The sequence below is a fragment of the Pundamilia nyererei genome, unplaced genomic scaffold, assembly GCF_000239375.1.
Source record: "Pundamilia nyererei isolate P.nyererei 1_Seehausen unplaced genomic scaffold, PunNye1.0 scaffold00017, whole genome shotgun sequence".
NCBI lineage: Eukaryota > Metazoa > Chordata > Actinopteri > Cichliformes > Cichlidae > Pundamilia > Pundamilia nyererei.
In genome coordinates, this window is record NW_005187418.1 from 126,050 (window position 1) to 148,338 (window position 22,289).

At 41.2% G+C, this 22,289-nt stretch overlaps 2 protein-coding genes across 13 annotated transcripts in view; one reads left to right on the forward strand and one right to left on the reverse strand.

The window, feature by feature from the left end:
• baiap2b (BAR/IMD domain containing adaptor protein 2b) overlaps positions 1-10,449 on the forward strand; it is a 70,919-nt gene extending 60,470 nt beyond the window's left edge. For 5 of the 9 annotated variants that reach the window (XM_005725672.2, XM_005725673.1, XM_005725676.1 and 2 more), the window contains 3 exons: positions 365-533; positions 1,854-1,891; positions 7,357-10,449. In XM_005725672.2, coding sequence (XP_005725729.1) covers positions 365-533; positions 1,854-1,891; positions 7,357-7,501 — 352 coding nt within the window. In that variant the 3' untranslated portion in view covers positions 7,502-10,449. The other 4 variants (XM_005725679.1, XM_013908959.1, XM_005725675.1 and 1 more) reach the window with 4 other exon arrangements.
• A 3,725-nt stretch (positions 10,450-14,174) lies between these two features.
• Positions 14,175-22,289, reverse strand: part of aatkb (apoptosis-associated tyrosine kinase b) — a 69,657-nt gene continuing 61,542 nt past the window's right edge. For all 4 annotated transcript variants that reach the window (XM_005725680.1, XM_005725682.2, XM_005725683.1 and 1 more), the window contains 4 exons: positions 17,669-21,197; positions 17,437-17,560; positions 17,099-17,305; positions 14,175-16,571 (listed from right to left, as the gene is read on the reverse strand). In XM_005725680.1, the coding sequence (XP_005725737.1) occupies positions 16,543-16,571; positions 17,099-17,305; positions 17,437-17,560; positions 17,669-21,197 (3,889 nt within the window). In that variant the 3' untranslated portion in view covers positions 14,175-16,542. The remainder of the gene's footprint in view (positions 16,572-17,098; positions 17,306-17,436; positions 17,561-17,668; positions 21,198-22,289) is intronic.

A 22,289-nucleotide genomic window follows, 5' to 3' on the forward strand; every position in this document is an offset into this window, starting at 1 on the left:
ACAAACAAACATAACAAACTCTATATACAAATATCAGACTCTAGGCTACACTGCCTCAAAATAACACTGCGATATGACGTACTCATACTGGGAACAGTAATGCATGTTATTGTATTACATTGCATAAATATAATGTGATTGCACTGCCCCAGCACTCAAAATGATATTGTACCTTGCAGCAAAAGTAAACCAATCATGAAAGTACTTCCAAAATCAAAATCAGTTCCCTGATGACTCGCCCATATACCTTCCCTACCTAGAGACATCAAATATTAGCGCCTGATTGGCCCAGGAGGAATTGCCCGATGGGGGATCACATGATTTACAGTTTCCTCCTTTTCTGTGTACTTCTTTGTGTTTCTAGTCTCCACCATGGCAAAAGCAGCAGCACGGGCAACCTTCTAGAGAGAGAAGACATGGCTCTCCCCGTCCCTGATTATGGCATCCACTCCCGTATGGCAGCACAGAGCGCTGCTGCGCTGCACGGCAGACAACAACGCCCCTACAGTGTGGCGGTGCCAGGCTTCTCACAGGTGGGGGGCCTGCAAAACAAGCACACAAACACATGCAAACTCGCATCCACCCACATGGGTTCACACATGACACACGAGCAGTCTCACGAAACCTGGCAAAGATCTCGTCTGTCTCAGAAAGTTTGGAGGTAGCTTCCCCCTACGTGCTGCCAGCCGGAGATGCTTCGCTTTGACTCGCTCTCTCTTAGCTTACATAAACGCACAAATCAGCTCTGCCTCGCTTCACATTCCTGGTCACAGAGGGTCGAGTGTAAGATGAGGCACAGCTCAGATTGCAGAGGTCTACCGCTGTCGCTGAAGGAAGTGCTTCTGACAGGCATCAGCTGATAACAGAGTCGGCGTTCAGCCAGGCTAAAGAGAAGGCAGCTGTGGCGATGGAGGCAGCATCATTTTTCAGAAGGAAAAATCAAAAGTAGCCTTACGCAACGGTAAACTTCACTACTGGCCCACCTTCCCTCCTACGCCTCACCTGGAACATTACATGTGGGCGATGCCTAATTGCTCAGCAGTCATGTAACATCAAGCTTTGAAACATCTCTGCTGACATTTAAGGAAAAATGTGTTTTGTAATTTTGATCAAGGATATGTATGCGTGGAAGTTATTCGGTCATTCACTTCTGATTTGATCTTTAATAATAAAGCACAAAATTTTGTTTGTTTAATATGAACATAAAAATGGAAAATATGTTAAATATATTTTACACTGTTTCACTTTTAAGTCATCAAGTTCAACCAGTCAGTGAAAGAATAATGAGATGATAACCAGGAGAGGGGCTGATGTATATTGTAGTGTATTTTCCTACCATACAGCTTCTTTAACATCTCCAGTTTTCGTTTGATGATGCTGCATCTTCTTCTTTATGTTTCTTTGTCGCCACCTTCTGACTGCTTTTGTCATTGCAACAGTTCACGACGTTTCAGAACCAGGCTCAACTAAACTCAATTTTTTATTTTGGTTAACAAAAATAATTTTTGTTAAGAGCACATTTTGTAAAATGTGCCTTTAAGAGAGAATGCAGTAAAATTTAAAAAGTACATTTAAAAAAATAAATTTATTAATAATAAATATTATTAATTAATATTTATTTGCTCAATAAATAACAATTTATTTTTACAGATCTTTTACATTTGTGTCTTCTTGTTTTTAATAAACAGTTGAAATTGTTAAGCACTGTCTTTACCTTATTATCTTATTAGCTTATATTATCTCATCATACTGGTATGAGTGACAGTTAATGTGGTTTTCATGCTTTATTTCAGAGTTCATATTTAAAGTGCACAAACTAAACGTTTCTTTCTTCTTTGATTATGTCTTTGCAGCAGGGAGTCGAAGAGTATGAGCCCCGCTTCCCCACAAGGTAAGAACCACTCAGCTTGATTCAGTCAGTGTGTTTTTTGTGTGTGCCAGGAATCAGTTCCAACTCAGTTCCAGTTCAGTCATTTCAAATGCACTCGGCAGTGTTTGTGGGTGGGAAGCCAAAGTGGAATTCTGTCCCGTTGGCTCGAGGGCTGGAATCTGAGGCATCAGTGAGAGTTAGTTTACCAAACAGCTGAAGATGGAGAGATGAGGGATTGGGACAGATCCTGGTGCATGCCAAGTTCAGACCCGCAAACAGACAACCAGCAGGACACACCACACTCTTTGTGTTGTTTTTCTTAGTTCTCCTCTGTTTGCAGCAGCGTGATAGGAATCCATAAGATGGTGCAGTTCTGACCGCATAATGGTTTTAAAGAAGGCTGGCTTTATCTTTAAGTCATCCATTAGTAACAATTGTTTCTCTCTGTAAAACTAGATTACATTAATCATCTCTTAGTGCTGTTTTGTCAAAGCCACCGTGTGGCTCGTCCATGCCCAGTGAGTCCTCTGGTGTTTAGAAGTGCTGCTGTTTTAACACAAACCATACTTTAGACACCTAAACCAAGTCGTTTTTAATGGCTAATCCCAAGCCAGCAGTTTTTGGTGCGTAAACCTGACCGAGTCAAAGTGAAAGTAAAAAAGTGGGGACTGTTATGCAGTCTCGATCTGGGCCCAAACTAGGATCCTTAACTGATAGACCTGCTTGTGGGCTCCAAAAAGCCAGTATTCCTGAGTCCAGAGGACATTGTGCATGAAATGGGGAGTCACAGGAGGCACCTGACAAAGTGGCAGTTAATTAGACCTCAGGAAGAGAAATAGTTGATTAATTTAAGTGTAAGTCGTTTTAAGTTTCCTTTTGTTCATTAAGTTAAGAAAGAAAATCATGCTTTGACTCCACGGCACCTTCCCGTCACGCCACCGCCCCCCACGCTCCATGCAGCTCCTTCTGTCTGCTAACTGCACTCACTCAATCCCTGCTCGTTAAAACCACATCCACATTTTGCTTTAAAATGAGGCTCAGATCCAGTTAAACTTGTAGGTTATGCTTGTCATGTCGGAGGGTAGACGAGGTTTCTGCGTCTGCGTGTGTCCTGGTTTTGTGTTTGCTGTTGTTTCTCCTGAGCCAGCCCACCTGGAAGCCTCTCCCTCTCTGTGTCCACAGTTCCACAGAGGGCAAATTGATTTCGACAGTGTGAGGACAGACAGACAAACAGGCACAGACTCAGCCACACGATAGGACATGCACCTCGCTGCCCATCTGTCATCCTTAACCCACCCTCTTTCCCGCCTCCCTACCTCCTTCTCACGACAATAAACTCACCCCAAGCCGGTCAGTTCGAGGAAGACGCTTGGGTGTCTTTCTTTTTCTCCCTCTGATCTCCCTCCCTTCGCCCTTCAGTCCTGCCCTGTGCTGTCTAACTGGCCAGTAGCCACACTGGGCCACTGGTGGAGCTTTGGTGCAGAGCCAAGCCAAAACCAGAACAAAGTGGACTCTGTGCCATCCGCATATTCAAAATCAGTGTGATGGACATTTTCTGTGAGGAAAATGTAACCTTTGCTTGTCTTTCATGCATGTACATTTCTTTTATATATTGCTGGGAGTTATATTTTCCCAACGAAGGAACCTGATTTTCACTAATGTCAGTGCTCTCAGTTAGAAAGACAGTGTAAAGAATGATATGTAAATCAGGGTGTAATCCTAAAGTGGTTGATCCCAAAGAGGATTTTTATATTATGTAAAAATGACATTGCAATCAATGCTTTTACTGGATCTTTCAGTATTTAACAATAATTCTACCTTTTCATGCTGTGAGGTTTTGTATTCCTCTGACATAAGAGGCCATGTATCGCGAGTAGTGAACAGCTCATGTAAATGTTTTCACACATGAAACGTGGGGGAAAAAATGTGACGGGAATGTTTACTGTACATAAATGTGCCATACAGAAGTGCTTGTCATGCAGTATCTATGATCAGTTTATAAAAAAATGCACCTTATGGAAGTAATAGTCTATATTTCTGACTGTGTGTAAACAAACTTACTGTAACGTTCTCAGTGTGAGCCTCTGCGCTCGGATGGACACACAAACACACCACTCTCGGGGTCCTTTGACTGTCTGTTGTGGTGCCTGAATATTGTGCCAAGGCTGAATGGGGTCAACTAACTTACGCGAGGCTCTGAGCCGGGTTTAGTGCTGAAACTGTTTGTTCGTTAGTCAGTTAACTGATGTGTTGTGCCGATTAAGTGTTTGAAATAACTTATCAGGCTTAAATGCCAAATATTTGTTGGCTTCGGGTTCTCAAATACAGACATTTGCTGCTTTTCTCTGTTTTTATATGACTGCAAATTAAATATATTTGGGTTTTGAGCTCATTAGAAGGATATCACTTTGACATCACCAGTTAAAAAAGAAAGGATCGATTAATTGCTCATAAAAATGATTAGAGTTGGAGGCAAACTCTGGTTCATGCATGAAAGAAAAGACAACTGGTATCGCGGCGCTGCTCGGTACACGTGATACCGAAACCATTAAAAAAGTTTTTTTTTATCATAAATAAAAAATAGGCATAAAGTTCATTTAAAAGATTCAGAAATATTCACATGTGGTGCTTCTGCTGTCTGTTAACTTCTGTGATTAATGTCGTTTTATGGGAACTTAAGACTTCACATGAACCATCAGCGGTATTGTGATTAATAGAAAAAAAACGACACTGGCTACAGAGTGGTGATTATACTGTGCTGCATTCAGCCAAAGTACAGACTGAAGGCACAGCCGCCTGCAGCTTTGAAGGGGAGAGGAATTCATTCGTGGTTGAAGCCTCATTCAGCCTTCTTGTACTGCTGTCTCTGCGATTAAAAGCCTGATTCGTTTTTTTCTCCAAACCTCAGTGAGTAAAGAATGTCAAGAGAACTGTTTGTCTGATCCTTTGTGTGCTCAATAAAAATACCGGTGTGCTTGTCTGTATGTCGGCCCAGTTAGTGCCTGTCTGTGCTAACCGCTGTCCCTTTGTTGACATCTGGTGTCCACGAGCTAGCCCGCTGGGACGTAGTTTCGGCTTCTGACTGAGTGCTTTCTTCACCAAAGAGAGGAGGTTAAAAATGAAACTGTGCATCTCTCCCATTCCTCCTACACTGCAAAAAATGCTTTTACTAAATTGTTAATGAGGGAAATTGTTTGAAGAGTCTTGCAATATATTTTTCTGCAAGCATGTGATAAAGTAAGGCACATGCATTAAAAAAAACAACTTTCAAGTGCTGCTTTTCTGATCTGCCACTTATAGACAGAAAAATATTTCCAGACTCTGCCTGAAACCTAACACGGACCTTTTTTGCACTGTAGAAATGTTCTCCTTGCTGCACATGTCTGTTGTCTCTGTGCTCTCTTCTTCTCCTCTCCGTTTGTCTGTCACCTAACACTCGTCTTCCCCCTTAGCTTTGCCAACCCCCCCGTCTTTTTTCATCTCTGTTTTGATGAATTTAGAGACAAAAGTCGAGTGCAAACGACTGGAAGCTGCCAGTGTTTCTTCTTTCTCCACTAAAATAGTCCAAGGTATGGCTGACATCGCTGCAGAGATAGCACACCGATCACCTGTGGCTAATAACGCCAGCATTCACTGACGTGCTCTGATTGTGAGGGGTTTTGTTGTAAAAGAGTTACAAGGAAAACATCTAAATATTGTATAGAGAATTTCTGTATGTGCATGCTTTGGGGGCACCAAAAAGTGTAACACTGATGACCTCAAATGTATGGTGAATTTCTACTCTTACAAAGTATTAAATAAATTTATTCAGCTGGATATTTTTATTGTTTCTGTTCGTTTTTTCCCTGAAGGCTTTGGTGTGACATGATGAAACTTTTACGAAACACCATTTGAAGAAGCTTTTAATTAGCCTTCAAGTGCCAAACTAGCTCGTAAAACCAACGAACTTTCATTGACAGGCAGCATTTCAACTCTCGATTCTGGCTTTAAGTTTGTGCTGACTAAACTTTAGTCACCACATCTTTTCTCACAGCTAACAAACTGGGGATCGCCCTCTTGCTTTAATACATTAACAAGCGGCTCTTCTTGCACATTTGACATCACCACTCTTATCTACATTTCTGGAACCGAGACCCATCATAACCTCCCACCGGGCTTGTTGCATGTACAGTGTGTGTGTGTTCTGTGCACAGTAGTACTTACACTGCATCCTGACCTGCTATACACACCCACTGGCCTGCTCCTCCTGCTGCTAGCAAAGGTACTTTTTTCAACTCAACTGTGTGTGTGTGAGTGTGTCTGTTTGTGTATTGCGATCAACACAACGTGTTCATTTTAAGTGTTTTTTCATTTTTGTAGTTGTTTTGCTTCACTGTGTGGTGGATTCACATGCCTGTTTGCCTGTTTTTAATTTAATCTTTATTTTCCCCCATGTGACACATGTGAATATGTATTGGTCATAATTTAAATGTAAACAGTCTCGGTGAATTTGTGGAGTTCTGATCTGTTTTTTGTCATGTTTCAATTTAATCTAAGTAAATGATGACAATAATTTTGGCTCATTTAGTAATATTAAACAAGATCTTTACTGAGTTTGACTGGCAGCCTCTGCAGACGCTGTGTTTAATGTGGTGCTGATGTTGGTGAAAAAATCCTTCTTAACCTTTGGCTCAGTGAAGGTACAGCAGTGAGATCATGATGGAAAACTGTTCAGAGCAGTCATGTAAAAGTCTCACAGTGTTATCACTGAATATATCTGGCACTGTGTTACAGATAATAATGTGGAAAAATCAAACAAAAGGAGCAACAGTACCTTCTAAATACAGGCTCCAGTCAGCTCAGTCTTGGTCTGTTTTCCCTTTTAATACCTTTAATGACACCTTGTGTTAACAGGAAATCAAATATATATGCCGTATAATGTGCAGCCATGTGTAGTAATTTATTTCCCTGTCTCACGTTGGAAGATGTGAGTTGGTATTTGATCCTGACTGTTGACACATGGGGATTGTTTCTGCCTTTCAGTACAGGGCCTGATTACGCCCGCTTTTGAGTGACCAAAGCCCATCGTAAGTGAATAATCTTGGGTCTAAAGTGTCTTCGTGTATCCACTTGCTTTTGAATTTTTCATTATAACTGAAAGCTGCTTCATTTGTTTGTGTTTTCTTTGCGAGCTGTGGAGTGGCTTTTGGGTTATTTCCATCGCTGTTTGTTTGTTTTTAATGTGATGTGACTGCTGACCTCATCAGCTGATTGTGGGCTGTTACACTTTGCCTGAAAAACGTGTTGTTTGTTTCGGCATCATGCTTTTCGCCTCAGCTTTCTCTCTATTTGCATGACTCAGACCTTTTTATTTTCAGCAGCAATATGGCTGAAAAAAACCCTCAACCCATTGTTCCATCCTGTGCTCTTGTTGACCTCATCTTCCGTTAACATTTTACATTTTAACAAATAAAAACCACAATCCCTTTTGCTCTTTTTCTTCCTAGCGATGATCCACCAGGCGAGCCGGCTGTGGAGGCCCCGGCCAAACCGCCCCTCTCCGACGATGAGGATGAAATCGAGGAGGACCACCTTGATGAAGCTCACTATGATTCCTTGGAGAAGACTTCCAGTCCTCCAGGGGACTTCTGAGCTTTCTTTCAATGTAAACCAGCTGTAGGTGGATCACTGGTGCACAATTTCACCCTCAACCCTAAACCGGAAGGCTCTGATTTACCCTCGGTATTACAATAATGCTACAAAATGAAAAGAATGAAATATAATCAGCAGATAAAGTGCACTACAACATGTCACGGCAACAGTAATCTCTGTAATCGCCCGGAGAAAATGTAAATAAATACTAGGATTGACTTTATATTTAACCACGTAGCAAGGAAGCCACATTCAAAAGTTACAAAAATGAAAGATGAGGTTTTCCTGTTGATTGGTGACTTTGGTAAAGTGGCATTTTAGATGAGCAGCAGTGGAGCTGATTCACTTTTGTAAAGGTTTTAAAGCCTACAAGGAGCATGTGGTGTATAAAAAGAAGAATGAGAGCAGATGTTTACTCGTGTGGCTCATGTGGTTCATTTTAAAGTCAGAATTGTTGCCTCTTGTATCGTATCGTTACCCAAAGACTAAAGCCTAGCTCCATGTAGACTCACAGGATCATTAGCCGGTCATTTAAAATGCAGCTCCTCCCCTCTTGCCTTGTCAATGAAAGGGCTTTAAAATTGCTAAGCTTTACACCATGCTGGGTGTCTCACCTTTGAGCCTCACCTCTCAATACTGCCTTTTCACCTGGCAAGAGCACCTCATGCTTGTCAAACAGTCCAGTGTTTGCACCATAAGAAACGTCTTATTCAGAGACCGATGATCTTAAAGCACGGCGGCAGAAAAAAAAGTACTGAAACACATCAGAGAGGTAGATTATATGGAAAAAGATATCTGTAGAATACGTTTGTGCTGATAGCATCACAACTGATAAGCACACTACTCGTAGTACTGTACCTTCAACTAATTCTGTACTCACAGGAAATCTTTTATCTTTCTGCAGTACTAGAGATAAGCAGCCGTGCAGGCGTTTGTACCTACACTTAATAATGAATTTCACTGGTTCTCAGATTCATGTTTGATTGTTATTGTTCGTAGTGAACAAGCACTTTATAAGATCTTCTTAAAGCAACATGTTCAGCTGAGATTTAATTCAGTAACACAATCAACAGGAGAAACTTTGTAATTGCATGTTGTTTATCTAGTTTAAGGTAATCGTTGACAGGCAAACAGGGTCACGCTAACGTAGGTCGTGTTGGTTGCACTGAGGTCATTAAGATGTGCTCGTTTCGGTGTCTGTGGTTTACTTGTTTAAGAATTTAAAATACATTTAAATCTTAGATTTAAGTGGGGGTGTAATAATAACTTGATAAACCACTGAAAATGACATTTAGAAAAATCACACCATCCCTCTGCTTTTCCCACTTATTGACTTATTGATTATTTTTCATTAGCATGAACAATTATGTGATTGCAGTAAGTGTCATGGTTCTTACTGATAATAATGATATTCTAGGGTCCAGTGTGGGTACCTGCTCAGGTTAGGTTTGGTTTACCTTCATGTTGGAATAGCAAACTGGAAAACAGCTTTGAACTACTTAACTGCTGGATATATATCTAGGTGAAGGACCCACATCATAAATTATTATTCAGAAAATTATTCCAGGATGTGAAAGTTGTTTTTAAAATTTTTGTCCTCGCATCTTTCAAGTATGTGTTTCTTAAAATTATATCCAAAATTTGTGAAAGGCTCATTTTCAAAATAGGACATTTTGAAAGTTTCATATTTATCTGAGTATTTTAATATATCTTAATGGAATTTTAAAATATCTCCATAAATATAAAAAATTACCTCTTTAAAAATATTTCAGTGGGTGAGGGTCATTCACTGAAATATCTTATAAAGAAAACCAATAACACAAGAGACCTGAAATTTTAATTCCTATTAATAAGTGATGAACTGACATAAAAATACTTTTTTTTTCTTAGCCTTCAGAGAACCAGATTTCTTTTAAGTTGTTGATGAATTTCATCAGTAAATTTTAGTTAACAGGACTATGAGGTGAATTCCTATTCACAATAATAAAAATTAAGACTTTGAGATTTGAGAAGAAACTAATTTGAATGTAACTGGTTTTAAACTGATTTATTTGTTTTTATACTTTTCATATTAGCAGAGCAGAATTAGCCTCAGTACTTTCCGCCCTTATTAAAGCACCCGTACCTCCAATGTAGTGAACGACGGAGCTTGTTATTACACATGGATGTAATCCATGTGTAATAACACATCGAAACTATCATGCACCTTATTGTATGTGCATGCAAAACATGTATCCACCACTAGATGGCAATAAAACTCGACTTCACACATATTTTCCCCAAAGTCAGCTGGTATTCAGCTGTATATGTCTGAGGATATTTCCAAAAAACTCCATTGTTTTATATTAATTATGAGGAAAAATCTAGTTCTGGATTCTGCAGAGATCATGCAAGTACCTTCTCATTATATCAGAGTACTTGTGTAGTACAGAGGTACATATATATCCATAATGATTCACCTGCATTGGGTGATTCAGTTATTCACTCTGTTTTGTGCTCTGACCTGCTATGATAATCATTTTTAATTGTCTTTCTAAGGAAACTGTTCTTGATTATTGAGATCAATTCATGAAAAACTTCACTTCACTTCAACTATATGCTTTATTGTTCTTATAATATATTTGATAGTTAAAATGATCAAGTCTTCATACACTTATAGCGCTGTCTTCAGTTTCCCTATAGTTAATACAAAATTACACGGGATGTTTTGGAAATATCTGCATTATTTATTATTAGATGATCCCACATGTCCCAGCTCATTTTACAGTTATGTTTCAGGGGGAGATATAAGAAATTAGCTGAAAACTATGTGACTCAGAAATATGGAAACCAATAAAACCTACGTTAATGTAACATAAGGAGTACTGTACTGGCAGTCTACACTATAATGATGTGAGTTGATGGTAAACAAATTGTTTGTTTTTTAGTTTAATTCTGACAATAAAGAATCAAGTATTTAACAATATTGTGCAGTGTTTTTTTTAAATCTGTTATAATGCTCAAAAAATTTAACCCTGAGAAACTTTAAAATTGATCTGTTACACTTTTCCTCATTAATTTTAAAGGTGGTCAAAGTTTTAGCACAGAATAAGATAAATAAGGATAGCTGTAAACACGCAAAGCTCGACTGGTACTCTTCAGCAATGAAAACATGGAGCTGGAACTGAGCATAACAGGCTCCCTTTAACATGCTGTCCTCAGTGAGTTGCATGACACAGAGTGTACAGATGTTGAGAATGTACCATGCATCGACTTCACCCTTCCACCTGACAACAACAGCATCGTTTCTCTGGATATTCTGCTGGGATATCCTGAGTCATCCTGCATGCAGGCAACATGCTACACCTGATAAATCCCATTTTTATTCCTGGCACATTATCTCAGATGGGCTGTAACCTTTTGGGGCTGATACAGAGTCATCTGATGCCATTATGATTCACTTAGAAGAAAACACAGTTTGAAGAACAATATGGCTGGTAGAGTAAAACCTTTAAAACTAAAACGATAGAGGTTGAGAGATTAAAACTTTACTACTTTTTATTTGATGTCCTAAAGCAGGAGTGTCGAACTCCAGGCCTTGAGGGCCGGTGTCCTGCAGGCTTTAGATCTCACCCTGGGTCAACACACCTGAATCACATGATTAGTTCATTACCAGGTTTCTGGAGAACTTCAAGACATGTTGAGGATGTAATTTAGCCATTTAAATCAGCTGTTTTGGATCAAGGACACATCTAAAACCTGCAGGACACCGGCCCTCGAGGCCTGGATTTTGACACCTGTGTCCTAAAGGAATCCACTTGTTTGAAATATAAAATTCTTTATGGAAAAACACAGAGTTTAGTTTCAGATCGTCTTCCTGTGGGTTTAAGGACAAATGGAAATGGGTGTTGGATTTGACACTTACCAAGAAGTTTCTTCATATAATGGCTTGCCTTCGTGACCCTTCTACCTGATCCTCTGCCTTTCTTCTAACCCAGCTTATATTGAATTTTTACTTACTGTACCCGCTCGCCCAAATTGATGTCCTGTAAGAGAACTATAATGCTAAAATGTTTTAAAAAATAACATCGATTATCTGAAACTAATTCAAATTCAAATTCAAATTTTATTTGTCACGTACACAGTCATACACAGTACGATATGTAGCGAAATACTTGGACAACTGCTCGTGACCTAAAGAAAACAAAAAAGGAAAAGGCTATGAATAAGATAGGAAATAAATATGAAAAATTAAAAAGGGTAAATTTAACTAGGAAGGAATAAAATATAAATTAAGGTTAAAAATGAAATAACTGTACAACACAAATTAGAATGAAGGGTAAATTTAACTGGGAAGAATAAGATAAATATATAAATTAAAGTCGAAAATAAAATAACTGTACAACAAAATACACAATATAGAACTATATAAGAATGTATGAAGAAATATAAATAAATATATACACAATAACAGCAGCTGTACAAGTATTAACCGGAAATGAAGAATATAGTGACCAGTGTTGTGCAAAACCAAAGACCAGAAAGTCCAGTGTGTGTGTAAGAACCATATGTGTGGGTCAGGACTGTGTGGTGTGTGACTGAGAGACCGTATCGCCTGCGGGAAGAAGCTCCTCCTCAGTCTCTCTGTGTTGGTCTTCAGGGAGCGGAATCGCTTTCCTGACCTCAACAGAGAGAACAGTCTGTTGTTGGGATTTTAAAAATACAATGTTTCCTGTGCCCGAGGAAGTTCACAAGCAACCTGAAAACATATCAATCTTCTGTATTTTTACATTCCTGTTAAGTTGATATAATATGCGGTACGTTTATACTATAGAAGACTTTACACACCATGTGACTGGAATTTGGTGGCTTAATAGGCTTTGAGTGCAAAAATGGTTCCCATTGCGCCTTTTAACACAGACAACGAAGATGAGAGACTGTTTTGTTTTATACATGGATTTAAAAATGAAGTTTTAAAAACTTAGATTTAATATCAGAGTTCTTCAGTATTTGTTGGTTGTCCAAAATGAATCTAAGGACTCTTTAAATTTTACATCTGAACTCTTTAACTCATTCACTGCCATTGACGTCTATAGACGTCAATTACGTTTTTCAATGGGAGGGGCTAGAATACATTTTATTTTTTCATATATTTGTAAATAAATAGTTTTGATAAAACATAACCTTTCTCAGTGTTATTTCTGTTTTATAGAAGTGAAAAACGATTTCATATGTTAGAGGTGTCACAAAGCAAGAAATATTAGTGTCAAAGCCACTTTTCTGCTTGAAATGTATTTTTCACAAAAAGCTCGTTTTCTCCCCTTTTTTGGTCAAAACAGGCATTTTTGGTGGAACCCACCTCTCTTCTACAGCTGATTACTAAAGAATGGAAAATGGTAGAAACAAGCTTTTTGTTTTGGATGAAAGAAGAGAGTCTGTGGCTCTTCAAAAATGAGTAAAAATGCTCTCATAACCCTGGCAGTGGGGAGTTACCTGATTTGAAAATGGCTGGCAGTGAATGAGTTAACAACTCTGTAAGATTTTAGAGTCTACATGTGTAAATAAATTAATTGATTTAAAAACACGTAAAAAATGGCCAATATATTTAACATGTGTAAACCAGATTTTATTTGTAATTGATAGAAGGTACAGAAAGTAACGATGTGACCAGGTCATTGTTGGGGCACACATTATGACAGTATCTCAACCAAAGCTTCTCCCGCACGTTTGCGCCTTTGGTTCAAGGCCAGTGAGCGTCCTGTCTGTCCTCACAATGGGGTGAAAACATACACAGCATCTCTTTGGCAACAATAAACATAAGAGATTTTTTAAACCTTCCCTCCCTCACAGATACAGTACAGCAATACTCTAAAAAGTATTTTTGTTGAGATACAAAAATATTACGGACAGCCATCTAGATGTTTCTATGCTAAACTGTTACAGAATATTAAAGCCTTGGAAGGCAAACAAACATTTAAGACACTACATGTTGATCACCGGGCATCTTTCAAAGGTGGAATCAAACTTTTCCATCCAGCAAACACACCAAGCCATCAGTCTTTCTCACAGTTTTACAAACAGAGCAAAGCATGACAGCATTTTCTTATCATCATGACATCAGCCCTCTGTGGCCTTTCAACAAGCTGATCAGACCAGTTAGGCTTATTATAAATTAGAGTCTCACTTAACAACAATGAGGCTCAAAGGGATTCGTTTTGTGTGATAATGATTTTGAACAGTCTTTTCCTGTTAGTCTGAAAAAAGTCCAACAGTTCAACTTCTAATCCTAGAATTATTGTACAAATCTGCTCCAAACAAGTTGTTCCAAACATAACATGATGGGTAAATGGTCAGAAACAGAGAAATACTGGATCTATAATGTGCTGATTTACAAACACAAAAATCACATTTGTTCAGACAAACCTCAGTTCAGACAAAAACCGAACAGTATTTAAATGTTGTTGGGTAACTTGAGATGTTAGCATGTAGGGATGGGCAATATGATGGTACACACCAATGGAAAAATGTTTCTACCGCGGTATCTGTTACTGCTTTTCCACCAATGTGGTGCTGGCATTCCTCGCCTCTGTCAGTGCGCCCCAGGGTGGCTGTGGCTACAATGTAGCTGCCATCACCAGTGTGTGAATGTGTGCGTGAATGGGTGGATGACTGGATATGTAAAGCGCTTTGGGGTCCTTAGGGACTAGTAAAAGCGCTATATAAATACAGGCCATTTACCATTCCTGGCAGTTCTGCCTTGGAGTCTTTTGAGAACCATTGTGACAGGTTTGACAGCGTTGGGGTTTTTCACTCTACCATGCCTTTCTTTGGAGACAGATATTTATTTGGAGGGTGAAGGTATGAAAAGCAGCTACGCCCCTAAACTCCTGTATTGAGATGGAGTTATTTATCCATCCATCCATCCATCCATGTCCACTTATTTAAAGTTTTATAATGGTGGCAGCGAGCAAAGGTATTCAAGTTGTCCTTCTCCACAGCATCACTTTCAGTTTGGGCTGGGGAATCCTGAGACCTTCCCAGGTCAGGTGAGATCTGTCCATTGGATTCTGGGTCTACCCTGGTGTCACCTCTCAGTTGAGTGTGCCTGAAAGAAGTTCCCAGGTGATCCCCTAACCGGATATCCAAATGACCTCAACCACATCTTTAAAGCTGAACAAAGATACCCTGCAGAGGAAACGTGTCCACTTGTATTCCTACCTTAATCTTCCGGTCATTACCTTGATACATGACCAGGGGTGAGGGTTGGAACATAGACTCTTAAATAAAAAAACTTCTCTCTTCACCACAACAGCCCAGTACAGCACCCACATCACTGCTGATGTTTAACGAATCCATCTCATCCTCCACTTCCTGATAAATAGAGAATGAACCATAACTCACACTTAGAGGTGCTGACACTCATCCCAGCTGTTTTACACTCAGTTGAGGGGTGAAGGTCATGCAGTGACCTTGAGTTAATAAAAGCAAAACAAAAAATGCAACAATACCAAAAATCTATCTTTAGAGGCCCAAACCATTTTTGTGCCAAGCTGGACTCGTGCTTATTAAGGCTGTAAAGCTGAATTTTTTATACATGGGAGTTTATGGGAACTGACTCCAGCCTCAAGTGGCCATGATAGGAACTGTGGTTTTTGGTACATTCCCCTCCCATGACCACTGACACCAGCAGGCCCAGCAGTTTTCTGTTACTAAACAATTACTTTTATTAATACTGTGAACCAACACTGTGTCGGTGGAAAAGGGATATATGCCTTCAGTACCTCCGTAGGCTGCACTACATCTTCTCGCATGTCAGTGAGTATTACTGCTCTCTAGCACTGTTGGATTAACAGTATCTTTGCATCAATGTGATGAAGTGCCTTGATTTGTCAGGCATCTGCTGGTTAACCAAAACAGACATTGTGTCTATATTTTTGAGCTGAAGATCCAGTACACGCACATCATGATAAAACATTACATTATATTGCCCACCCCTACTGGCTTACATCACTGTTAGGTTCAGTCGATGTCAGTTTTAATGACCTGTGTACCTGCCTTAAAAATAAAAACACTTTCCTTTTGTTTCTTAGCCGTAAATTCTTGTAAATGTGAAACCATGCATTGCTATATTATAAGAAACTTTCATAAGACTTCAGCCTGAAATGACCTCTGTACTTCTTCCCATTATAGTCACAATGTTGTGTCTGATGCTTACAGTAAAGAGGAGTTGGCTGCGATTGTGGTGCTGGCGCCCAGTTTGGTAAATTGAGTGATGTTTGTGTAAAACAGTACAGTCGCGGTCCTGATGTGACAATGAAAAAAGTCACAAATAATTATTAGGTTGTCAAGGTTGCTCAGCTGTTTCCTCAAAAAACAGAAAACATCCTGTAAGCAGACAGCCATTAGGATCCCCTGCGCTTCCATCTTTCACACGAGCACGTCTCTGAATGATCCCAAATACTGACATTATATTACTTGCGATACTTTAAAGATTCTTTTTGATATTCATTATTAATACAGGTAAAACCATTTCCTAAAAAGTATAAAGTCTGCGGAGCTGTACAGTCTTGTTCAAAGTGCTGATCCTTTGTTGAAAAGTCAGAAAGTTGACATTGTGTCTTTTACTCAGCAACAGTTTAACAGTCCTCTTTCTTTAAAGTCCAGGTGGCTCCACACTCTTATGAATGCTCCCCGTGACGAATTAGAAAGTGAAAGATGTGGCAAATGTAACGCTTTTCAAAGGTCTGTCCTTCCACATTGTTTCTTTAATCCCAAAAAAATATGTAGATTCAACATACAAGTTCCCCCTGGTTCCTTAAACTCATCATACATACCGTATATATTAATATTCTTGAAATATTATATATTAACAATTCTCTTTTCAGTATTCTAAACAGCTTAGGCCAGTCCTACATGGTGGTGAGACGGACCTTTCAAAAGTGTCCACAGGCGGTAAGAGGCACTGTCTTGTGTTTCTAAAACCTGACGTTAAAAATGAAATCAGTAGTCATGCTAGTAGACCGAGTTGTTGTCACAAAGAGGCAGTAAATATCCACAGCTTCTTATTCTTTGTCTCCATCTTCACTGCTTCCTGCAGAAACACAATGAGACAGAAAGGATTAATGTACATCACCCATTTTTACAGGCCACTGGGCATCTTTATCCCCAAAACATTGGCACATATCAAAGACATTTGGCAAGAGTGTATTTTCTCATTATTATGGCAGTTCAGCTTTTGGCAATATGCTGCAGCCAACAATTGCATCTTTAATGGGCCAGGTTCCCAGACTGGGTTTAAGTCTAACACAGCAGATAGAAGCATTTTAGTTTTATTCTTTATTTGTCAGCGATCATGCATAAAAACTGTGATCTCATAAGATGCAGCTACTAGCCAGTTTCCATCTGACATCTCTGGGAAGAAAAAATACAGAGTGTAAAACCTTCATATCAACACGTTTACTGCAACGTTTTCATAAAACTTATTGAAATAAAGCTGAAAGTCCACATGATGATTGCTTGATTTTAAAATTCGCTGTGATAGTTTACAGAGGCAAAATTAGATATGTATATCCATTGTTAAAAATATGAGTTTCTCGTGAGTTTGCAGAAGTGACCTACCTCCTGCAGATTCCATATCGGAGTCTGAGATGTGAGTGATGGAGAACCGGGAAACGCTGGAGGGAGAGACGGTAAAGCGGGAATACTGCACGGCTGGTTTAGTGTCCGGGGTTGTGGTGATGGAACGGGGTGGAGGGGATTCAGATGCGGCTGAGGATGTTGGCAGTGGGAGTAGGGGGAAGTCATCTTCCCACTCAAAACCCGCACCTGAGTGAAAACAGCAAAGGGGAGGAAGTAATAGTTTGATATCTTAACATGAGAAAGTCTTCAGTGTGCTAACACATTGTGTGTAATCATATTCACATTTGCACATTTGAAAGTAAAAGAATAATACATACTCTCCTCCGAAATGTTCCCGTCTGAAGAGTCATCTGAGGCATTAACCCTTTCTTGGGGTTTGGTTCGAGAACCTTCTGCTCCTAAAGGAAAGCCATGCTCGGCGAGCTCTTTAGTTGGGCTTTCCTAGCAGTTGTGATATTAAAAGAGTCAGTGAGTGGACCAGAATAAACATTATTGATGTGCCATTAATAGAGCCAATATTAAGGCTAATCTTCCCTCTTTGACACTCACCTGGTCGAACAGATACACGGTAACATCGTCAAAAAAAGACACTGTTTTCTTCTTGTGTTCGAGCTCCTCCTCCAGGTTCTCCTCAGTGAGCAATGCTGGCATCTTGAGCAGGCTTCGCAGTTTATGGGCCTCGCTGTTGTCGCTCACCACAATAGGCACTGGGTGGCACTCTTCCTCACTCTCTTCCCCTCCGCTCTGTTCCTGCATATTGTAGCTTTGCAGCTCCTCGTCCGACTCGTCGCTGTCTTCGGTATCGCCGTCCTCCTCGTCGGCCTCCTCCCCGTCGGCCGGAGATGCTCTGCCCTCTGTTGCAGGGAGCGGAGGCGGTGGGGTGGATGGAGGTGGAGGGGAGGAAGAGGAAAATCGTCTGGTGTTTGAGGTTTGTTGCAAAGCTACCTCATCTTTGGGTAAGGTGTGTTTCATTTCACTGGATATGCCTGATGGCCGGTTCTGAACCATCTCGGTTGCTGCCTCCTCTGAAGTTTCTGAAGTTTGAGCAGAGTCTTTTATGTCATCTGCTTCCTCCTTATCTAAATTTACGTTGGTGGCACAATCTCCATTCAGGGCACCAAGAGCTTCTTCCATGGCCCCCACCACCTCAGCTGCCCAGTCTCCCAAGGATGAGCTCTCTTCCTGTGATGGCCATTCATCCAGTCCTCCCTCAGTATCAGAAGGCTCTGGAGGAAGTCCTAAAGTCTCATCTTCGCAACAGTCCTCTGTCAAGTACTCCTCAATCTCTGGTGCAGGAGAGAATTCTGTTGTGTCTGTTACTGTTTGTTTCGTTTCAAGTTTTATGTCCTTGTTCACTACAACACCCTTTAGTTCTTCCTCTCTATCATTTTTCCTTTTTGCAGCTTTCTTTTCTGGCATGTTTGGTTCTTTTGCAATGTTTTGCTCATCTGTTTTCCCCATCTGGAGTTCCTCTCCCTCATGCCGAGTCTGCTTTTCATTCTCATAGTCTGAAAAGTAGGCAGAGTCTCTGTATGGCGTCTTATCGCTCAAGGGTAACAGAATTTGGTCATCTGCCTGTGATGGTTCTAGTGCCAAATCTTCACCCATCGATGACTCACCCTCTGTGGGCACCACTTTAGGTTCAGTTCCCTCTTCCTCCAGGACTTCTTCCTCCTCCAGGCTGGCATCAAGAGCAGGTTTTCCTAAAGGTTGTTCACGAGGTTCATGAGGTTCTTTGGGAACAAACTCAGGGCTCTCATTATTTTCGGTGTCATAGCCGCTGTCCATAGCTTTAGGTGAGCTGGAAGGGTGGGATGACGCAGGGCTGGAGCCTTCACAAGACCCAGCTGCAGACGGCAGATCCATGGAATCCATGGAATCGGGTGTTCCTACCTGCTTTTGTAGCAACTTGAAGGCGGGAGAAGCATTCAGCTCACTGGACTCATCAGCGAAGATGCCTGAAGTAACATCAGTTATATCGTCTGTGATGTCTTCCTCTTCGTCATCGTCACTGCAGTCGAGTATGTCAGCAAGGCTTACATTGGAATCTTCACGGTCGACGCCACTGTCACTGGTGTGACTCATCTCTGACTGTGGATCTGTCACCGCCACCATCACATGCGTGTTATCATCAGGAGGTGGAGTGGCTTGAGTGGCTTTTGTCATTGTTAGAGTCACCTCTTCTTTTCTAGGCTCTGGCAGTTTCTGTATGATTTCCTTAATAACGTCCTCCCTCTTCTCTTTAGCTTGGACATCATCAGTTGTAAGATCGACATACTGTTCTCCACAGTCCACAGATTTGGCCACGATGGGACCTCCTGGAGCTGGTGATAAATTGATCATCTCTTCATTGCTTGGCATGTCAATGACTTTATCTCTGTAGTTAGTGTGACTGTAGAGCTGACAAAAGCTTGTGTTTCGAACAAGCAAGCCAGTGAGTGGGTCAACAAAGTGCGAGTGGCAGCACTCTCCAGATGTTGGCACCTGAGTCTCACCTTCATGGCACATGTAAATGTAGGCATTGCAGTTTTCCGAGGGCACCATAGCATGATGTTTACTCAAACTAAGGCAGGCACTATTATCTTTGACCTGGTGTGGCTCAAGATAATCGATGGGTTTGGGTAGAGAGTGAAAGGCCAGGCTGTGTCCTTCTGGCCAGGAGTCCTCGATGTCTGTACTCGGCATTGTATAATGGAAATCGGCGTAGGTGTCCTGTCGACAACTATGGCTTGCCCGTCTCTGGTGACCGGCACTGCTGTGGCGGTGCTTCGAAGGCCAAGTATTGCACGTGTGTCTCTCAACAAATATGTCCTCATCTTCCTCTTCTGAGTCACTGTCTCTGTGTCCGATGAAGAGAGCCCCCTGAGTCTCCATGTTTATACTGACAGAGTTACTGTTGTGTCTTGTGTGGCTGGGCATAGTCTTCCTCAGGGAACCCATCATGTCATAATAACCTCCAGTGACATTCTTTCCTATAATGGACGTCTGACTTGTGTCCAGGTATGTGTCTCTGTAAGCCTGCTGAGATGGACTGTTTATAGAATGGGATATCACTAGTGGGTTCTCCAACTCCCCCAAAGCCTGACGCAGGCTTCTTGAGCCCCAGCTTTCCTGATGATGCTCTCTGGAGAGCTCACCTCCGATCAGATAGTGATCTATTCCCAAAGGTGGTGAGTGGTCAAAATAATAGCCCCCATCTCGATCTTTATAGGACACATAGTGACTAGACTCCCAGGGTCGTAGGGGGCTGTTATCTGACACTTGACCTAAAAGGGGTTCCATTGTCAGGGAGATGGCAGGACTTGAGTCATTGGAGTCATACATGTCAGATTTATGGATGTCAGCTGACCAATAAGGACCCATAGTTTTAGCCTGTGATGGGCAGGCCATGCACTCACCCGAGTCTGCGCTCCCAGTCAGGAAGCTCCCACTGCTGCCCTGGTAGTCTGGGCTGTATGAGACCATGGTGTAGTCTGGATCAATGTTACAGTCTACTGGTTCCTCAATGCGAATGTAGTATTCACTGTTTACTGAGGGGCTATGGGCACTGAGGACAGGAAGTACACCTGGAGCGTGTAGATGTTTAGGTTGATAGTAGGAAGGAGAAACTCCATGGCTCAGGCTTTCCATGGGACAGCCTCCCACAATGCCTCCAGGTGGGTAAAATGCTTCCTGACAATGATGGTTTACCTGACCTAAGGTACTAGACGTGTCTGGGGCTCTGTATGACTGGTCTGCCCTGGCTTGCTCCCACTTGTACTCAAAGTTCAGGCCGTGGCTGGTTTCAGTGACTGTTAGTATGTCATCTCCAGACTCTGAGTGGTAGCCATCACCAGTAGAAAATGGTTCTAAGAGTGGGAAAGATGAGGTGGTTGATGAGGGGTGGTCTCGTGACATCGCTGAGGCACCACGCTGACTGTTGAATCCAGTATTGGGACGCAGGGAGTTCCAGCGTCTCTCAAAGTCCTCTTCGGCCTCGCTGGCCCCCTTGGCACATAGGTAGCTGAGCAGCAAGTGAACTTCCTCTGCGGTTGGCCTCTGATCAGGCTGCAGCCAGCAGAACTGCATCACCTCATACCTGTAGACCCAAAACACAAGGCACAAAGAAAGAAAGAAAAGTTTAATTAAAATTAAATGAAAGAAATAAAAAGTACAAAAGTAATCAGCTCAATGCACTCAGAAATTGACCTTTGGTTTTTAGAATTGGTTTCCCGTTTGTAATATTGTAGCTAATACTGAGAGGACCTATTATTCTCTAACAATGGTGCATGCTCATATCAAAAATGGGCAAAGTTTCAATTATTGACTTCTCCAAAATCTATTTCATCAGTTTTTTTCTACTTCTGGCTGGTATGATATTGGTTTCTGGTTATGGTAGCGCTCTCCAGTCTCTCTGAGCTGTGGGCGTTTGGTGGGCTACAGTTCATCTCAAAACTAACCGTGTTGGTGTGCACTCAGTGTTTTACTTTGCTGTTCCTTGACTCATACTATCCAATAACAGCCTCACTGTAAACACTCAGTAGCAACCAAAATTACCGCACTAAATGCCACAATAAATGCTATACATAAATTTATCAAGTAAGGTGGGTGATAATGAAGTAATTAAATATATAAAAAACTCAAATACGTAAAATCAGAAAATAATATTGCAAAATCTAATATGCAACATAATCCAAACCAAAAAATCAATATCTACACGTGCCATAACTGAGGCATGGAGCTGCACCAAAGCCCAGTATGGAAGTAAAAAGTTACTGCGATGTTCATTGTGAACTGTGAATCATACAAGGCTACAGCAACAGAGTCCAAGAATAGTGCAACAACAAAAGAATAACAATTGGAAGTTCATTAAACCTCCTCCTGAAAGGGATTTAATTGTGTTGCTTTATGTGTTGTGTTTTTTGGGGCGATCGTGGCTCAAGAGTTGGGAGTTCGCCTTATAATCGGAAGGTTGCCGGTTCGAGCCCCGGCTTGGACAGTCTCGGTCGTTGTGTCCTTGGGCAAGACACTTCACCCATTGCCTACTGGTGGTGGTCAGAGGGCCCGGTGGCGCCAGTGTCCGGCAGCCTCGCCTCTGTCAGTGCGCCCCAGGGTGGCTGTGGCTACAATGTAGCTGCCATCACCAGTGTGTGAATGACAGGTTGTGCAAAGCGCTTTGAGGTCCTTAGGG